This window comes from Schistocerca gregaria, chromosome 3, assembly GCF_023897955.1.
Source record: "Schistocerca gregaria isolate iqSchGreg1 chromosome 3, iqSchGreg1.2, whole genome shotgun sequence".
Classification (NCBI taxonomy): Eukaryota; Metazoa; Arthropoda; class Insecta; order Orthoptera; family Acrididae; genus Schistocerca; species Schistocerca gregaria.
Window position 1 is genome coordinate 927163572 of NC_064922.1, and position 18762 is coordinate 927182333.

Sequence of the window (18762 nt, forward strand, 5' to 3'; positions counted from 1 at the left end):
TTCGAATCCTGCCTCGGGCATGGATGCGTGTGATGTCCTTAGTTAGGTTTAAGTAGTTATAAGTTCTAGAGGATTGATGACCTCAGCAGTTAAGTCCCATAGTGCTCAGAGCCATTTCAATCATATTTTGGAACATACATACGTTCATATTTACGTCAATCCATTTTTATAACACGTATGGCTTCATTTATTTCTTTATTTATTTATGTAGTGATCAAGCCCTTGAATTACGTTAGTGGAGAAAGTGGATTTTTACAGGTCGTCTTGATCGGTGCCTTTTTACGACTTGTCAGCACATTATCTGCAAAGTAGTCGCAAAAAATTGCTTAAGGAGTTTTTGAATTTCAAATATTTTTCCAACAGTGTTTGTGGTATATGTCCTTAAGTTTACAGTTCAGTTTTCCATCTTGGGTGTGTTTTGTTTTTGGCTGTAGTTACATATACTGTTGAAACTTCCTGGCAGATTAAAACTGTGTGCCCGACCGAGTTTCGAACTCGGGACCTTTGCTTTTCGCGGGCAAGTGCTCTACCATCTGCGCTACCGAAGCACGACTCACGCCCGGTACTCACACCTTTACTTCTGCTAGTATCTCGTCTTCTACCTTCCAAACTGTACAGAAGCTCTCGTGCGAACCTTGCAGAACTAGCACTCCTGAAAGAAAGGATATTGCGGAGACATGGCTTAGCCACAGCCTGGGGAATGTTTCCAGATTTTCACTCTGCAGTGGAGTGTGCGCTGACATGAAACTTTCTGGCAGATTAAAACTGTGTGCCCGACCGAGACGCGGGCAACTGCTCTAAGATCTCAGCTACCGAAGCACGACTCACTCCTCGTACTCACAGCTTTACTTCTGCCAGTAGCTCGTCTCCTACCTTCCAAACTTTACAGAAGCTCTCCTACGAACCTTACAAACTTTACAGAAGCTCTCCTGCGAACCTCCTGCGAAGCTTCTGTAAAGTTTGCAAGGTAGGAGACGAGACACGGGCAGAAGTACAGCTGTGAGTACCGGCCGTGAGTCGTGCTTCGGTAGCTCAGATGGTAGAGCACTTGCCCGCGAAAGGCAAAGGTCCCGAGTTCCAGTCTCGGCCGGGTACACAGTTTTAATCTGCCAGGAAGTTTCATATCAGCGCACACTCCGCTGCAGTGTGAAAATCTCATTCTGGAAACATGCACTGTTATTCACACCTATCGCACTTCGCCATCACATTGTCTCACTTTTTTTTACACACGAAAAGAGATTTGGGAGTAAGGTTAGTCACAATCGCCAAGGGACGCCATGTTATTTTCGTTTTTCAATTTTTCATTGTTTTCTTTTTGTCCTTTGGAAGAAATGGCGGCCCAGACCAGTGCTTTTTGAGGATGCAGGGACGATGGGACTGCAACATGGGGCTTTTCGGTTCCCCATATGCGCCAGTTCTGTTTATTGACGAAGCCGTCCAGGTAAAAATAAGCTTCGTCAGGAAACCAAATGCTGCCCACATGCATATCGCTGTCATCAATCCTGTGCACTATATCGTTAGCGAATGTCTCTCGTGCAGCAATGGTAGCGGCGCTGAGGGGTTGCCGCATTTGAATTTTGTATGGATAGAGGTGTAAACTCTGGCGCATGAGACGATACGTTGACGTTGGCGTCATTTGGACGGCAGCTGCAACACGGCGAACCCCGAGGCCGCTGTCGGATCACCTGCTGCACTAGCTGCGCGTTGCCCTCTGTGGTTGCCGTATGCGGTCGCCCTACCTTTCCAGCACGTTCATCCGTCACGTTCCCAGTCCGTTGAAATTTTTCAAACAGATCCTTTATTGTATCACTTTTCGTTCCTTTGGTTACATTAAACTTCCGTTGAAAACTTCATCTTGTTGCAACAACACTGTGTTCTAGGCGGTGGAATTCCAACACCAGAAAAATCCTCTGTTCTAAGGAATAAACCATGTTGTCCACATCACACTTGCACGTTGTGAACAGCACACGCTTACAGCAGAAAGACGACGTACAGAATGGCTCACCCACAGACTGTGTTGTCTTCTATATCTTTCACATCACTTGCAGTGCCATCTGTTGTTGAAAATTGTAACTACTGTAATTTCGAAAGTTTGTTCGCCTGAAAATGTACTGTTGTCCAAGCATATTGCAACAAACGGTGTATTTCTATCGCTGCTCGTTTAGTTTTTATTGCCGTTTCAAATATAGCGGTCATTTTTGAAACACCCTGTATGTTTCGCATCTCCTCCTAAACCACAGGGCCAATTTGGAGAGAAATCCCGTTCTTCCGATGTTCCGGGGAGGCACAGCAGTGTCAACCTTGGCGTCATGGAGTCGGGAGCTGTCGGGTATCGCTTCAGGCCACGACAGGCAGTGTGTCAGAGAACTCTGACGTCACATCAGTACGTCACGGACATTCAGCGTCTCGTCTTCATGTGTTACCTCTCATGGTTTCCGACCGGAAAACTGTGTGGTCAGTGTGACGGACTGCCGTCCTATGGGCCTGGGTTCGATTCCTGGCTGGGTCGGAGATTTTGTGTTGTCTTCATCATCACTTCATCACCATCCGGCGCCCAGGTCGTCCAATTTCGCGTCGAATGTAATAAGTCCTGCACCAAGGCGACCGGACTTGCCCTGCAAAGGGCCTCCCAGCCAAAGACACCAAAGACTCATTTCCATTTTGCCTCTCATGGTGCTATTTTTCGTCAGGGCAACACGCTGCTCTTAGAATGACACGTGTCTCTATGAACTGTCTACATGATGTTGAGGTAATCCAGTGGGCAGCAAGGTTCCCAGATCTGCCTCCGATAGGACGTGTGTGGGACCAGCCCGGACGTCACCACCGCCCCTGCGCGAGTATCCGAGATATCAAGGACCAGTTGCAATAGCTGTGCGGCCGCTTGTCTTAGAACAGCGACAACAGCTTTATGACACGATTCCCAACCGAATCAGTGCAGGCTTGCTGGTTAGATGGCGTGCATCGTTATACTGATAAGAGGGCCGATGGTTCCCAGTTCCTTGTAAATTTGACTTGATTTTGTAAGCACTGAAATAACATCACATACCCTCTCCTCCCAGTAAAGTTTCGTTTTCTCCTACTCTTCTACATGCTTCTCGTTCTTTATGAGGCATTGCATAAATATTTTACTTGAATATTAGCAAGACTAACGTACCTATTCAGAATAATAATTAAATTTATACTTGTCTCTCCCACAATGCTAATGTGTCACACTTCTCTGCTCTAATACGAAGTGCGACAATAAAGTAATGAGACTGAATTTCTTTGTAAGATGTGGCAACCCTGCAGGCTTGCGTAGGCACAATATATTTTACCTTGGTCTATAAGTTGCTCCAAGTCCAAGCGGCACATCGATGCAACTGATCAGTCGTGAGTTGAGCTTCAGTAACTTAAAACGTGTTTGTGTCTCTCGTCACGGAAATGGAACCGCATAATATCGAGCAACGGTATGCCATTTATTTTTGCATTAAATTAGGTGAAAACACGACGACAACTTACAGTAAGCTTCAGAAGGCTTTTGTAGAGGAGGTTATGTCAGGAGCTCAAGTTTTTCGTTTGCATAAAATGTTCAGTGAAGGCAGAACGAATGTTGAAGATGAAGACTGCAATGAACGACCATCAACCTCACGGACGGATGTCAACTTGGCCAGGGTGCGTGGACTCGTGCGATCTGATCGAAGATTATCCGTGAAAATGATTGCAGAAGCACTGAACATCAATCGAGAAACGATTCGTCTGATAATAACTGAAGATCTTGGTATGAGAAAGATTTGTGCAAAAATGGTCCCCAAAAATTTCACACCACAATATCAATTTATAACCTCACAACAAATTTCAGTACTACCACAGCCACCTTATTCACCAGAATCGCTCCGTGCGACTTTTTTCTATTTTCAAGAGTCAAAATGTCGGTCAAGGGACACCATTTTCAAGCAACACAAGATGTCCAAAAAGCTGTGACGACGGTCTTGGAGGATATGACTGAAGGTGAGTTCCAGAAGCACTGGAAAAAGTGTGTGCAATCAGAAGGGAACTAATTTGAAGGAGACATCACTAAACGTGACTAAAACGGTAAGCAACATTTTTTTCACGTCAGTCTCATTACTTTATTGTCACACGTCGTATACACTTGTTTAAACTGAAAACTATTCACCAGTTTTCCGCTGTCACAACTTTGGAGTGTAACGTCTCGTAGACGAGGAAAGTATATTTCACGTCTGGAATCTAGAAGGGGCAGTCAAATGAAAACGAGATAGATGGAAAAACGTAAGTAAATTATTATTATTTCATAAGTAATAGCCATAATTGTTAATACATTAACCCCATTGTGGGACAAGTCTGTCAATGCCACCGTCGAAAAATGTTTGCAATTGCCTATGGAACCAAGATTGCACCCAGGCGTGCATCTCTTCATGCCTTTCTTCACGGCTCCAAAAATATCGAAATCGCATGGGGAGACGTCAAGACTCTGTGGAGGATCTGTAATGGCTTCCTAACGAAACTTTTGCACTGTAGTCGAAACAACTTTACAAGGTGTAGGCGGGCGTTATCGTACAACAGAATAATGCCGTCCGTCAAGATTCCTGAACGTTTGGGCTTAATTTCGCGCTTCAATTTTTTGAAAGTGTTCACACATACTGCATACAGGCCAAATCTCACCCCGTACGATTTCTATATTTTTGGACCGCTGAAGGGAGGTTTTTGACAAAGAGGTGTACGCCTGCATGGTTAAACAGGCAACCGCAAGCATTTTTCCATGACGGTACTAACTGTCTTGTCTCACAGTCGAATAATTGTTTTAACAGTTATGGCGATTACTTTTGAAATAATAAACAGTTTATTATTGTTTTCCCATCTATCTTCTTTTCATTTGACTACCTGTTGCACACACACACACACACACACACACACACACACATATATATATATATATATATATATATATATATATATATATATATATGCGTATAGAAACAGCGAGAGGAGAGTCAGAGGTTGCGGGAAGGCATAGCGACTAATGTTTTCGGATTAAACATGACTCACTAGAAATTGTTACTGTCGAGTCACTCACCTGGCGAGTAGACGAAGATGTAGACGACGAGCGACGTGACTGGCAGCCAACCAAGCGATGATGCATCCTGGTATTCCAACACATAAAAGTATGTACCCAGAGCAACCTGAAAAAACGACACGTATGTTATGATTAATTTCCTGCTAATTCACATTATTATTTACAGTGAACAATGACATGCATCTCGTAATTGGGCCAATAACTTCTGTACAAGTTAGCGTTTTATTTTACTACAACGAATATCACATAATTCTGTTTGTAGACCAAATGAGTAGAAAGAAGCGTTCACAGATTTCAAATCCCAACTGGCATTTATATGTCGTTACTATCAATGGAAATTAAAACCAAACACTTTCTTTCATAAATTACCTGAACTTCCTCCTCCAAATTCTAGTTCAGTAATGAGACGACCTTGCAAGTGTCTCTGTTACGTGAAAACTAAGGGGATAGGAACCTAGTGGTACACAAATGACCCACGCATTTAGGGTCAACTTTGGTCGTCCCAAGCAACATACTGTTACACCTCAAATTAATTTCGTAGTACATGCTTAAATATTTCTAAAGCTCTACTCGGTGAAATCAGAGCCAAGGAGGCTACTTCGAGGACGGTGTGCCAATCGGAATGTCAATAAGACGTACGACCCGTGAAGTGGATGGCATGGAATCGAGTGAGCATTGCCACACAGCTTCAGAGTGAGAGAAGCAGAGGCGCAAACGCCACAGCGCTACATAACAAAGTAGTACGAGGTAGTACTCCGTAACTCCAGCGCCAGAGCGGCGCTGCAATAGTCACACGTTGCAGAAAGACCAAAAACTTGGCGACCCAGAACAATTACCGAATTACCACAGCGAGGCAAGAAGCACTGGCGAGACTGGTAGTCCCGATGTTACTGGATGTTATCAACTGAGGAGGAGCACATACCGTTGTGCATTCAACTGTTAGACTCAGAAATGTTACTTTCCAGACAACCGGATCTGCTGGTAAGCACTCACCAATAGGCATTGAGGTTCGCCGTTAATGAGAGGGAGGTAAAGAACGAAGTGGAAAATCGGCATACGTGGGCAACTAAGTGGAAGAAGTGTTACCACAGCGTAATTATAATAATGATGGTTCATCTTTATGTAAGTGCAGATATACACTCCTGGAAATTGAAATAAGAACACCGTGAATTCATTGTCCCAGGAAGGGGAAACTTTATTGACACATTCCTGGGGTCAGATACATCACATGATCACACTGACAGAACCACAGGCACATAGACACAGGCAACAGAACATGCACAATGTCGGCACTAGTACAGTGTCTATCCACCTTTCGCAGCAATGCAGGCTGCTATTCTCCCATCGAGACGATCGTACAGATCCTGGATGTAGTCCTGTGGAACGGCTTGCCATGCCATTTCCACCTGGCGCCTCAGTTGGACCAGCGTTCGTGCTGGACGTGCAGACCGCGTGAGACGACGCTTCATCCAGTCCCAAACATGCTCAATGGGGGACAGATCCGGAGATCTTGCTGGCCAGGATAGTTGACTTACACCTTCTAGAGCATGTTGGGTGGCACGGGATACATGCGGACGTGCATTGTCCTGTTGGAACAGCAAGTTCCCTTGCCGGTCTAGGAATGGTAGAACGATGGGTTCGATGACGGTTTGGATGTACCGTGCACTATTCAGTGTCCCCTCGACGATCACCAGAGGTGTACGGCCAGTGTAGTAGATCGCTCCCCACACCATGATGCCGGGTGTTGGCCCTGTGTGCCTCGGTCGTATGCAGTCCTGATTGTGGTGCTCACCTGCACGGCGCCAAACACGCATACGACCATCATTGGCACCAAGGCAGAAGCGACTCTCATCGCTGAAGACGACACGTCTCCATTCGTCCCTCCATTCACGCCTGTCGCGACACCACTGGAGGCGGGCTGCACGATGTTGGGGCGTGAGCGGAAGATGGCCTAACGGTGTGCGGGACCGTAGCCCAGCTTCATGGAGACGGTTGCGAATGGTCCTCGCCGATACCCCAGGAGCAACAGTGATCCTAATTTGCTGGGAAGTGGCGGTGCGGTCCCCTACGGCACTGCGTAGGATCCTACGGTCTTGGCGTGCATCCGTGCGTCGCTGCGGTCCGGTCCCAGGTCGACGGGCACGTGCACCTTCCGCCGACCACTGGCGACAACGTCGATGTACTGTGGAGACCTCACGCCCCACGTGTTGAGCAATTCGGCGGTACGTCCACCCGGCCTCCCGCATGCCCACTATACGCCCTCGCTCAAAGTCCGTCAACTGCACATACGGTTCACGTCCACGCTGTCGCGGAATGCTACCAGTGTTAAAGACTGCGATGGAGCTCCGTATGCCACGGGAAACTGGCTGACACTGACGGCGGCGGTGCACAAATGCTGCGCAGCTAGCGCCATTCGACGGCCAACACCGCGATTCCTGGGGTATCCGCTGTGCCGTGCGTGTGATCATTGCTTGTACAGCCCTCTCGCAGTGTCCGGAGCAAGTATGGTGGGTCTGACACACCGGTGACAATGTGTTCTTTTTTCCATTTCCAGGAGTGTATTTTCGACAAATGCTACGTTGCCACTTACAATTGTCCCATTTGTATCTGTTTAGTCACTAGCGAATAATTTATTTTGTGTTTATACAGTGATCTCCAACAGTATAAACATGTACATGAATGTATAAACACCTGAGGATGTGGACAAGCCCGAAACCGGTCGTGTGACAAATAAATAACCTTTTATTGTGACTGGTAGCGGAAATTTTTTTTACACCCTATAAAGGAACAGTCACGGAGTTCAACGGCATCCACTATGGATAAAATTCAAAGAACGAAGTTCACATATTGAAGCATACATTCACAGAATTGCATAGTGAAGCGCTAGGGAACAAAATTCTCACTACAGTGCAGGATGAATATAGCCGGTCAGTTCAATGCTTGCGCTAGGGACCTACGGATCGATCTTTGCTGCACTAGAACTGCTGGCTAACTACCTTGTGTGTCAGCCGGTTACTGTCTGACTGTGTCTTGGATTTGTCTGCCCGCTGATCTCGTTGTCATCGTTGTGGCGACAGGTTTGCGTAACTCCTCTTTGTCGTGAGTTGTTCACCCTTGCCCTAGTCTGTTGTCTTGTCTTTAGTCTGTCCATCGCATTCGTTACCCGTACAGTCGGTTTAGTTACTCTTCTGCTGGTGGCTTTCCCGCCTGTCGTCTGCTTCTGTTTCTGCATTGAACAACGAGCGCACCGACATCCAGCTACTGCGGGTATAGCATTGCTGATGAGTAAAAAGGAAGTTCTTTTGTACCATGGACGCTTAATTGGCTCGCTTTCTGGAGCAACAGCAGCATTAGCGCCAGTTAGACTTGCCCGAACAGTCCACGGGTATAATGCCCGTTCATAGTGTCCAACGGGCACAATATTTCTGCGATCAGACATGTCGCCATCGTCAGGAGCGCTGACGAACAGTTCTTCAGCGCCGGTTCATAGTGTCCAACGGGCACAATATTTCTGCGATCAGACATGTCGCCATCGTCAGGTGTGCTGACGAACAGTTCTTCAGCGCACCTGACGATGGCGACATGTCTGATCGCAGAAATATTGTGCCCGTTGGACACTATGAACCGGCAGTATACCCGTGGACTGTTCGAGCAACAAATACGCCGAGAGAAACTAAATCACATACCAGTTAGACTTGTTTCAAAAATGGTTTCGGCTGCAGGTGGACCACCTCAGAATACTCGAGGCCCAGATGCCTCAATGACTCAGTGCCTCCTTCTACTGATGCCTCCATACCTCCAATGACGCAGCCGAGGACTGGGACACGTACTTGCATCACCTGAGACGGCATTTTTCGGTCTTTCAAGTCACAGATCATCTACTGCACTAATGATTGTTTTTGTCTTAGGTTTCGCCGGGAACATTCTTTCTGCTCCAAAGGTTAGCCACTCTGTCAGATCCTCTCACGCTGTCGTTTCAGCACATCTTCGTTTTGTTGACTAATTACTATTTCCAACGACACAATGTGGCTGTCTCCAGGCTCGGGTTCCATCAGTACTATAACCAGCAAGGACAGTCATACCGCTCTTGGGTCAACGACTCTCAAGACCAATGCATCTACGTCTGTATCTACATGATTACACTGCAATTCACATTTAAGTGCTTGGCAGAGGGTTCATCGAGCCACAATCATACTATCTCTCTACCATTCCAATCCCGAACAGCGCGTGGGAAAAACGAACACCTAAACCTTTCTGTTCGAGTTCTGAATTCTCTTATTTTATTTTGATGATCATTCCTACCTATGTAGGTTGGGCTCAACAAAATATATTCGCATTCGGAAGAGAAAGTTGGTGACTGAAATTTCGTAAAAAGATCTCGCCGCGACGAAAACGTCTTTACTTTAATGACTTCCATCCCAACTCGCGTATCATATCTGCCACACTCTCTCCCCTATTACGTGATAATACAAAACGATTTCCCCTTTTTTGCACCCTTTCGATGTCCGATTTCAATCCCACCTGGTAAGGATCCCACACCGTACAGCAATATTCCAACAGAGGACGAACGATTGTAGTGTAAGCTGTCTCTTTAGTGGACTTTTTGCATCTTCTAAGTGTGCTGCCAATGAAACGCAACCCACAATATTATCTATGTGGTCTTCCCAACTGAAGTTGTTCGTAATTTTAACACCCAAGTACTTAGTTGAATTCACAGACTTGGGAATTGTGCAATTTATCGAGTAATCGAATTCCAACGGATTTCTTTTGGAACTCGTGTGGTTCACCTCACACTTTTCGTTATTTAGTGTCAACTGCCCCCTGCCACACCATACAGCAATCTTTTCTAAATCGCTTTGTAACTGATACTGGTCTTCGGGTGACCTTACTAGACGGTAAATTACAGCGAACAACCTAAGAGAACTGCTCAGAATGTCACCCAGGTCAGTTATGACCAGGAACAGCAGAGGTCCCAGGACGCTTGCCTGGGAAACACCTAATATCACTTCAGTTTTCTCGATGATTTGCCGTCTATTACTACGAACTGCGACCTTCCTGACAGGAAATCACGAATCTAGTCGCACAACTGAGACGATACCCCATAGGCCCGCAGTTTGATAAGAAGTCGCTTTTGAGGAACGGTGTCAAAAGCTTTCCGGAAGTCTAGAAATACGGAATCAACTTGAGTTTCCCTGTCGATAGCGGCCATTACTTCATTTGTGCCAATCAAGGCTGCAGGGCTTCGTACAAAGACTCCTTGATCTGCGATGGGGTGGTCCAGCCTGCACCAGATCCGGGTATCTACACTGCGGCGTTCAAACCCCCCATTGGACGACATTTTACACAACACACACTCGTTGGTAATCGCACAGGCTGCAAATGTAAAAAATTTCGGCGGGGTCACAAGTTGCAGCAGTCACCTCTGCGCGTTCTCTGCTCTAGTCCCGCAGGCGACGGACAGCTCCCAGGCAGCATCGCGGTGATTCGTATGTGTCTGACATCTCTATGGCTTCTGGGCCTCCAGTCATGCCTCGTCGTAGATCACGAGGGCCGCTCTCTTCGTGCCCACAATGCTTTTCGACACCCTCCTAGGTGGGCTTTCCAGATTTTTTTTCGGGGGGGGGGGGGGGGTGTGGGGGAGGGGGGGGGTAGGAGCTGCATGCTTTGTGGCAAGGAAAGACCCCCACTCCCATCCTGACCCACCACGACACTGTACATGCCTTGCACCCTGTACTTGTACTGGACGACCCTTTCATACGGAAGTTACTTCTAACACACCCCGCCTCTATGACCAGAACGTTCGTTTCCAGGTGGATACTGGGGCCACCATTTCTCTGATCTAGCTAGAAAAGTATGCACGACTGAACTCGCTTGAGTTGTCTCCTCCCTCACTGCGTTTGGGGGCCCATGGGGAATTTTCTGTTCTAGGTCATGCCAGCCTACAAACATCTTACGCTGCTCATTACGCTTTTCTTTGCCTATCAACATCGGCTACTAATATTTTTGACCTCGATGTCTTTACATTATTTGGGTTCTGTATCTTCAACGAAGTCAAGGTTGTAGCCACTGCCGTCCTTTTCCAGGCACGATCTTTACTCGGAGGTTTCATAGCTTTTTAAATCGGATTTGGGTTGCATATTGGGTTTTCAGGTACACATCACCCTTTAGCTACACGCCACGCCTCGTTTTTATCATGCGAGGACCTTTCCAGTAGCCTTACATACTGCAAACTGTGGTGAGGCAGGAGCTTGATTGCCTCCAGGCTGCTGGAGTTATCGAACCTGTGGAAACTAGCACATCGTCCACTCCCCCCCCCCCTTCCCCCCCCCCCCCCCCGGCCCCTTCGTCGTACTGAAGGAGCCCAATGGACCAATGGTTCTCTTTGATTATATGGGTATTTCTAGGCTACCGTCGCTGGTTGAAACCTAGCCTGTACTCCAGACACAAGGTCTCCTTACCAAACTTACTGCTGGGGAACACTAATCAAAGATCGACCTTACCAGTGCTTATCTTCAGTCGTCTTTAGGCGAGTAATCTCAGAACATTGTTGTCAACACATTCTTCGGATTCCGTAAGTACACACAACTCGCATTTGGCAATGCCTTGGCCCCAGCAATTTTCCGAAGGTATTATGAACAACTAGTGCAGGGAATCCAGCTACTGTGAATTATCTTGATGATTTCATTGTTACAGGGACCATCTCATGAGGAGAATTTGAAAAATGTCCACACCCTCTGTACCACCCTGCAGGACGAAAGTCTGTGTTGATTTTTGGAGAAGTGTCGGTTTTTTTCAACCAGAAGTAGAGTATTTGGGGCACTGGTCATCAAAGATGGAATCAGATCTACTGATCGAAATGTTGGCGCCATGGATTCTCATGTCCACCCAAAGAGAACTGCAGGTGTTTTTGGGCAAAGTCAACCATTACTCCTAGTTCCTGCCACAGGCAGCCCACGTTTCGCAACCCCTCAATCATTTGCATGAGAAAAGAGTACCCTACAGCTGGACTCCTGCCTGTGATAAGGCTATTAGCCTATTAAAAGCTATGTTAAAATGCGCCCCTGGTCTCACACCTTTTTCTTCTGGACGTCTAATGGTTGTGGCAGTCAATACATCAGACTATGGCATAGGGCGGTTCTGGTACACAGGAATGAGGATGGCTTTGAACGACCAGTTGCTCATGAGACCAACATAACTATTTACAGATCCAATATAAGGCATTAGCAATAGAGTTTGCCTTAAAAAATCTCATGTATACCTTTTTGGGGCAAAATTCTCTCTCGTTACAGATCACAAGCCCTTGGTCCCCTTCTTTGGGCCTCGGTCAAACCTTCTAGAGTGAGTATCCCAACGCTTACAGTGCTGGGCATTGTTCCTGAGTGCTAACAATTGTACCATACTGTTTAAGGCCATGGAAAAACATTCTAATGCTGACACCTTGTAGCATGTACCCGCTGGACATGACTTTGACCTCGATTTTGACAAACAGGAGGTCCTCTGTATTCACGCTGATGCTGCATGCCACCATATATTGGATGATTTTGTCTTTACAGCCACATGTGTCGCCACCACCACACACTGCAATCCCATCTGTTGGGAATGTCTCACATGAGCACTATGTCAAGTGAACTGTCCATGGTGTTCACAGCACCAAGCAGCACCCCAACAGTCATTTGTACCCTGGCCTATACCCTGCTATCCCTAGGACAGTATCCACCTAATTTTGCGGACACATTTGGGATTGATGTGGTCGCTCATTGTGGATGCCTACTCGAAATACCACGAAGTGGTATGCACAACGTCCACCACAACTGATATCATCTTCACCACCCCAGCCCAGGTTTTGGCCATCGATGGGTTACCCCATTCTTTAGTTTCTGGTAATGGCCTCCAATTTATGGTGTCTGCTTTCAAAGAGTTCTGTGTGGCCAATGACATAGAACTCATTCTCAGTGTTCTATTCCATCCTTCCTCAAATGGTGAAGCAGATTGTCTCTTTCAGACCGTCGTGCCATCATGCAAAAATGAAGAAGGCTGATGAATCCTCTACCACTGCCTTAACTCTCACTCTGTTTTTGAGCACTTGCTACTCCATGCCAATTGGTGCTCGTATCCCTGCCAAGCTGCACAACGGACAGAGACCATAGACACTTCTTCATTTTATGATACTGACCCTCCCACAACCTGCTCTAGGCCGTCGTGGCGTTACACACCCAGTGCAACTGTGAGGGCCCACTCCCCTGGGAGCCCTGTGACGTGGACGCCAACAACGTTAATGTGTGTTGAGTTACCTCTGTCCAGACACAGAAGGGGCTTGCGTGCCACCGCCACCACAACCAGCTCCGACCTCGAGCTCAGATGGAACACCCATCATCACCCCTTCCCCTATCACTCCGTATTTCAGTGATCATGGGGCTGTTGCCATTTGCAACTGCCTGCAACTCTCTGTAGGCGCTCCAGCAGCGCCTTCTGCTTCTGTGGGAATCGGAGGAACCCTCCGGTGCCCTCACCACTAATCACTATCCCTTTATCCATCTGGCAGTCTACATCCACATCTACGTGATTACTCTGCTATTCGCAATAAAGTATCTGGCAGAGGGTTCAGTGAACCACCTTCAAGCTGTCTATCTCTACCTTTCCTCTCTCGAAAGGCGCACTGGGAAAACGTTCACTTATCGTGATGATGATTTCTCCGTATGTAGGTGGGTTCCAACATAATGTTTTAACAATCGGAGGAGAAAACTGGTGATTGAAATTTCTTGAGAAGATCCCGTCGCAACGAAAAACGTCTTTGTTTTAATGATTGCCACTCCAATTCACGTACCATGACTGTGGCACTATCTCCCCTATTTCGCGGTAATACAAAACGAATTGCCCTTCTTTGAACCTTTTCTATGTCACCCGTCAATCCCACCTGATGCGGATCGCACACTGCACAGCTATACTCCAGAATAGGGCCGACAAGTGTGGTGTAAGCAGTTTCTTTAGTAGACCTGTTGCACCTTCTAAGTGTTATGCCAATGAATCGCAGTCTTTGGTTTGTTCTACCTACAACATTATCTATGTGATCAATCAATTTAGGTTATTTGTAATAGTAATCCCTAAGTATTTAGTATTTAGTCGAATTTACAGCCTTCAGATTTGTGTACCTTATCGCGTAATCGAAATTTATCGGATTTCTTTTAGTACTCATAAGTATAACTTTACATTTTTCTTTATTCAGGGTGAATTTTCACTTTTCGCGCCATACAGATATCTTAGCTAAATAATTTTGCAATTCGTTTTGATCATCTGATGACTTTACAAGACCGTAAAAGATAGCATCATCTGAAAACAATCTAAGACGGCTACTCAGATCGTCTCCTATGTCGTTAATATAGATCAGGAACAACACAGAGCTTATAACACTTCCTTGGAGAACGCCGGGTATTATTTCTGTTTTACTCGACAACTTTCCGTCTATTACTACGAACTGTGACCTTTCTGACAGGAAATCACGAATCCACTCGCATAACTGAAGCGATATTCCTTAGGCAGGTAGTTTTGTTAGAAGACGCTTGTGAGGAACGGTGTCAAAAGCCCTCTGGAAAATGTAACAATATGGAATCAATTTGACATCCCCTGTCGATAGCACTCATTACTTCATGAGTATAATGAGCTAGTTGTGTTTCACAAGAGCGATAGTTTCTGAATCCGTGCTGACTAAGTGTCAATAAATCGTTTTCTTCGATATAGCTCATAATGTTTGAACACAGTATATGTTCCAAAACCCTACTGCAAATCGACGTTAGTGATATGGGCCTGTAATTCAGCGGATTACTCCTACTTCCCTTTTAGGGTATTGGTGTGACTTGAGCAATTTTCCAGTCTTTAGGTACGGATATTTCTGTGAGGAAGCGGTTGTATATAATTGCTAAATATGGAGCTATGGTATCAGCATACTCTGGAAGGAACCTGAGTGATATACAATCTGGACCGGAGGCCTTGCGTTTAGTAAGTGATTTACGCTGATTTGCTACGCACTTCTATGTTTATCATCTTGTCGGTTGTTCTTGATTGGAATTAAGGAATATTTACTTCGTCTTCTTTGGTGAAGGAGTTTCGGAAAACCGTGTTTAATAATTCTGCTGTAGTGGCACCGTCACCAGTGATTTCACCGTTGCTATCGTGTAGTGAAGGTATTGATTGCGTCTGGTGTGCTTTATGTATGACCAGAATCTCTCTGGGTTTTCTGCGAGATTCCGAGACAGAGTTATGCCATATTTCGGACGGGTCCAAGCCGTTACCACACCTTCTTTGCACCCCCCCCCCTCCCCCTTCGCAGCACAGTCTGGGGGGCTTCCGCGCATGCGCGCTTGAGGGGGTGAGGGTTCAGGTATTCGGCGCAGTAGCGGTTTAATGCCCATCGAAGCAGATGGACCTCGATAGCTGATAGACAGGGTGTCACTTGTCCTCAGTTCATTTCACACTGCTAATAAGTCTGGAATTTAATCCAGGACTTTGGCGCAGAGATTTGTGGTCAAGAAGTTTACGCCATCACCTCTCCTTCCCTTACTCTGGCCAAATAAGCTCGTGTTCAAAATTAAGGAGCAAACGGAAATTTTGCCAGCTTCCGTTTATTTTGCCACAAAGCAATACAAACAGATGATAGTTAAGTAGAAACAATGTAAAGAACTTAAACAACTACAGCATGCGTAACGGTAGTGAAGGATGGTCTTCCCTTTTTCCAACTTAACGGATTTACATACAAATTCTGACAATTGGGTGATGTGCTCAGCATTCGGTGTGGCCACCTCTGCCAACAATACAGGCCTGACAATGTCGGGGCATGCTGTGAATGATGTCATCAGTCTCATGTTGAGGCAGTAACGCCCATTCTTCCTGCAGAACTGCTCGCAAGTCTTGGAGAGTGGTTGGTGGATGCTGAAGTGATAAAACCCGTGTCCGCAGGCGTCCTCTATGGGATTAAAATCGGGAGAGCGAGCAGGCCACGCCATGCATGCAAATTCTTCCAAGAAAACATCAACCACCTGTGCCCTATTAGGTCGGGAATTATCTACATCTACATCTACAGCCATACTCCGCAAGGCACCTGACGGTGTGTGGTGGAGAGTGCCTTGAGTACCTCTATCGGTTCTCCCTTCTATTCCAGTCTCGTATTGTTCGTGGAAAGAAAGATTGTCATATGCGTCTGTGTGGGCTCTAAACTCTCTGATTTCATCCTCAAGGTCTCTTCGTGAGATAAACATAGGAGGGAGCAGTATACTGCTTGACTCCTCGCTGAAGGTATGTTCTCGAAACTTCTACAAAAGCCCGTACCGAGCTACTGAGCGTCTCTCATGCAGAGTCTTCCACCGGAGTTTATCTATCATCTCCGTAACGCTTTCGCGATTACTAAATGATCCTGTAACGAAGCGCTCTGCTCTCTGTTGGATCTTCTCTATCTCATCTGTTAACCCTATCTGGTACGGATCGCACAACGGTGAGCAGTATTCAAGCAGTGGGCGAACAAGTGTACTGTAACCTACTTGCTTTGTTTTCGGACTGCATTTCTTTAGGATTCTTCCAATGAATCTCAGTCTGGCATCTGCTTTACCGACGATTAATTTTATATGGTCATTCCATTTTAAATCACTCCCAATGCCTACTCCCAGATAACATATGGAATTAGCTGCTTCCAGTTGCTGACCTGCTATGTTGTAGGTAAATGATAAAGGATCTTTTTTCTGTGAATTCGCAGCACATTACACTTGTCTACATTGAGATTCAATTGCTGTTCCCTGCACCATGCGGCAATTCGTTGCAGATCCTCCTGCATTTCAGTACAATTTTCCATTGTTACAACCTCTTGATATACTACAGCATCATCCGCAAAAAGCCTCAGTGAACTCCCGATGTCGTCCACAAGGTCATTTATATGATTTGTTAATAGCAACAGTCCTACGACACTCCCCTGCGGCACACCTGAAATCACTCTTACTTCGGAAGACTTCTCTCCATTGAAAAAGACATGCTGCGTTCTGTTTTCTAGGAACTCTTCAATCCAATCACACGATTGGTCTGACAGTCCATATTCTCTTACTTTGTTCATTAAATGACTGTGGGGAACTGTATAAAACGCCTTGCGGAAGTCAAGAAACACGGCACCTACCTGGGAATCTGTGTCTATGGTCCATCAATAAGAAGTCTAGGCCCACAACACCTCATGAGGTCCCAAAATCTCGTCACGATACCTGACACCAGTAAAACCTGCCAATTGAACCGTAGAATTGTATGAAGAGGTGTTCCAGTGGTCAACATTATCCCTGCTCACACTGTTAGGGACGCTCCTTGGTATCGATTTCTTCCCACAATGTGCGAATCCGACGAGAATCGCTCTCCAGACCAAATCGGGACTCATCTGTGGAAAAAACGTTGGCCCACTGTTCGAACGCCCAGGTGGCGTGTTGACGGCTCCACTCTAGACATTCCCTTCCGTGAAGACGCGTCAGAGACACACATACAGCAGGTCTACAGCAGTAAAGACCACTACGATGAAGCCTTCTGTACGCCGTTTGCCTCGATACGACACGTTAAGTGGAGGCTGCCAAGTCGGATGGTAGTTGCCATGCAGTGCTAAGGTGGTACCGTCATGCCCTTACAGCCAAATTAAATTCTTCTGTTTTTGATGTCCCATATGGTAGGTCCTGATTTTCGGGATACAGTTTTCGTCTGGTTGAACTGTCGCCACATCCGAGAAACAACAGAACGATTCACATTAAGGCATCGGGCCACAACAGTTTGAGACTGTCCTTGCTCCATTCTTCCTACGGCCCTGCACCGCAGAGAGTCTGATGAGCATCTCCCATACGCCATACTGCGCCGTCTTGACTGTGTACACAGCGACGGTGAAAGTGGGATTACCAAGCAAACACTACCCCGTTTGATAGGTGCCCTGACGTCATTACTGGCGTGGTTGTCTCTTGAACTAGAATGACATCTTTAGAACACTATAATACGGACATCTGTTGAAAGTTTGTATGAGTATATCATGAATTAGCCACATGAAGGGGAAATAGCGGTTTGTTGCTTTAATTTTGGACACAAGTCTACCAGCGGTGAAAATTTCACCCACCAGCAGGTGTCGAACCGGCGTACTTCCGAGTCCGGTGCTACTGTACAGTCGAGCGTTAGCGTCATCGACTACTGACGTGCGTATCTTTCCTAGTGTTGCCAGCAATTTACTTTGTTAATCATTTTAAATCGGGATGTAGTTGTATGTGGTGACGAGGTGGAGATGCTCGAGGGATCTCGGCTGGTACTGCTTACGTCAGCGATGGCCATGCCCACGGCGGAGATGAGGAGCAGCGGCTTGCGGCCCAGCCGGTCTGCGGCGAGCGGCGTGATGCACGAGGCCACGATCATGACGGCGCCCACCACGATCTGCGACACCTCCGCCCCGAGGCCGGTGTTGGCCTGCTTGAAGATGTCCTGGCCGTAGAAGAGCACCGAGTTGATGCCCGACAGCTGCTGGAACAGCACCAGCCCCAGGGACAGGCACAGCGCCAGCACGTTGCCGCGCACCCTAAACAGGTCGCCCATCGACGCCTTGTTCCGCCGCAGCTCCTCCACCGCTTCCTGCCGACAACACAAACCGCCACAACTTACCGGTATTGGGATTTCACAAATGGATATTTCAATATCGGTAATGT

General features: G+C 46.6%; 1 protein-coding gene and 1 long non-coding RNA gene across 2 annotated transcripts in view; one reads left to right on the top strand and one right to left on the bottom strand.

The window, feature by feature from the left end:
• The window catches only part of LOC126355803 (uncharacterized), a 367829-nt gene that overhangs the window by 297383 nt on the left and 51684 nt on the right, over positions 1-18762 (top strand). The window lies entirely within an intron of this gene.
• LOC126355800 (facilitated trehalose transporter Tret1-like) overlaps positions 1-18762 on the bottom strand; it is an 83938-nt gene that overhangs the window by 4712 nt on the left and 60464 nt on the right. Inside the window, exons 4-5 of the mRNA XM_050006222.1 lie at positions 18380-18688; positions 5072-5177 (exon numbers count right to left, since the gene is read on the bottom strand). Coding sequence (XP_049862179.1) covers positions 5072-5177; positions 18380-18688 — 415 coding nt within the window. The remainder of the gene's footprint in view (positions 1-5071; positions 5178-18379; positions 18689-18762) is intronic.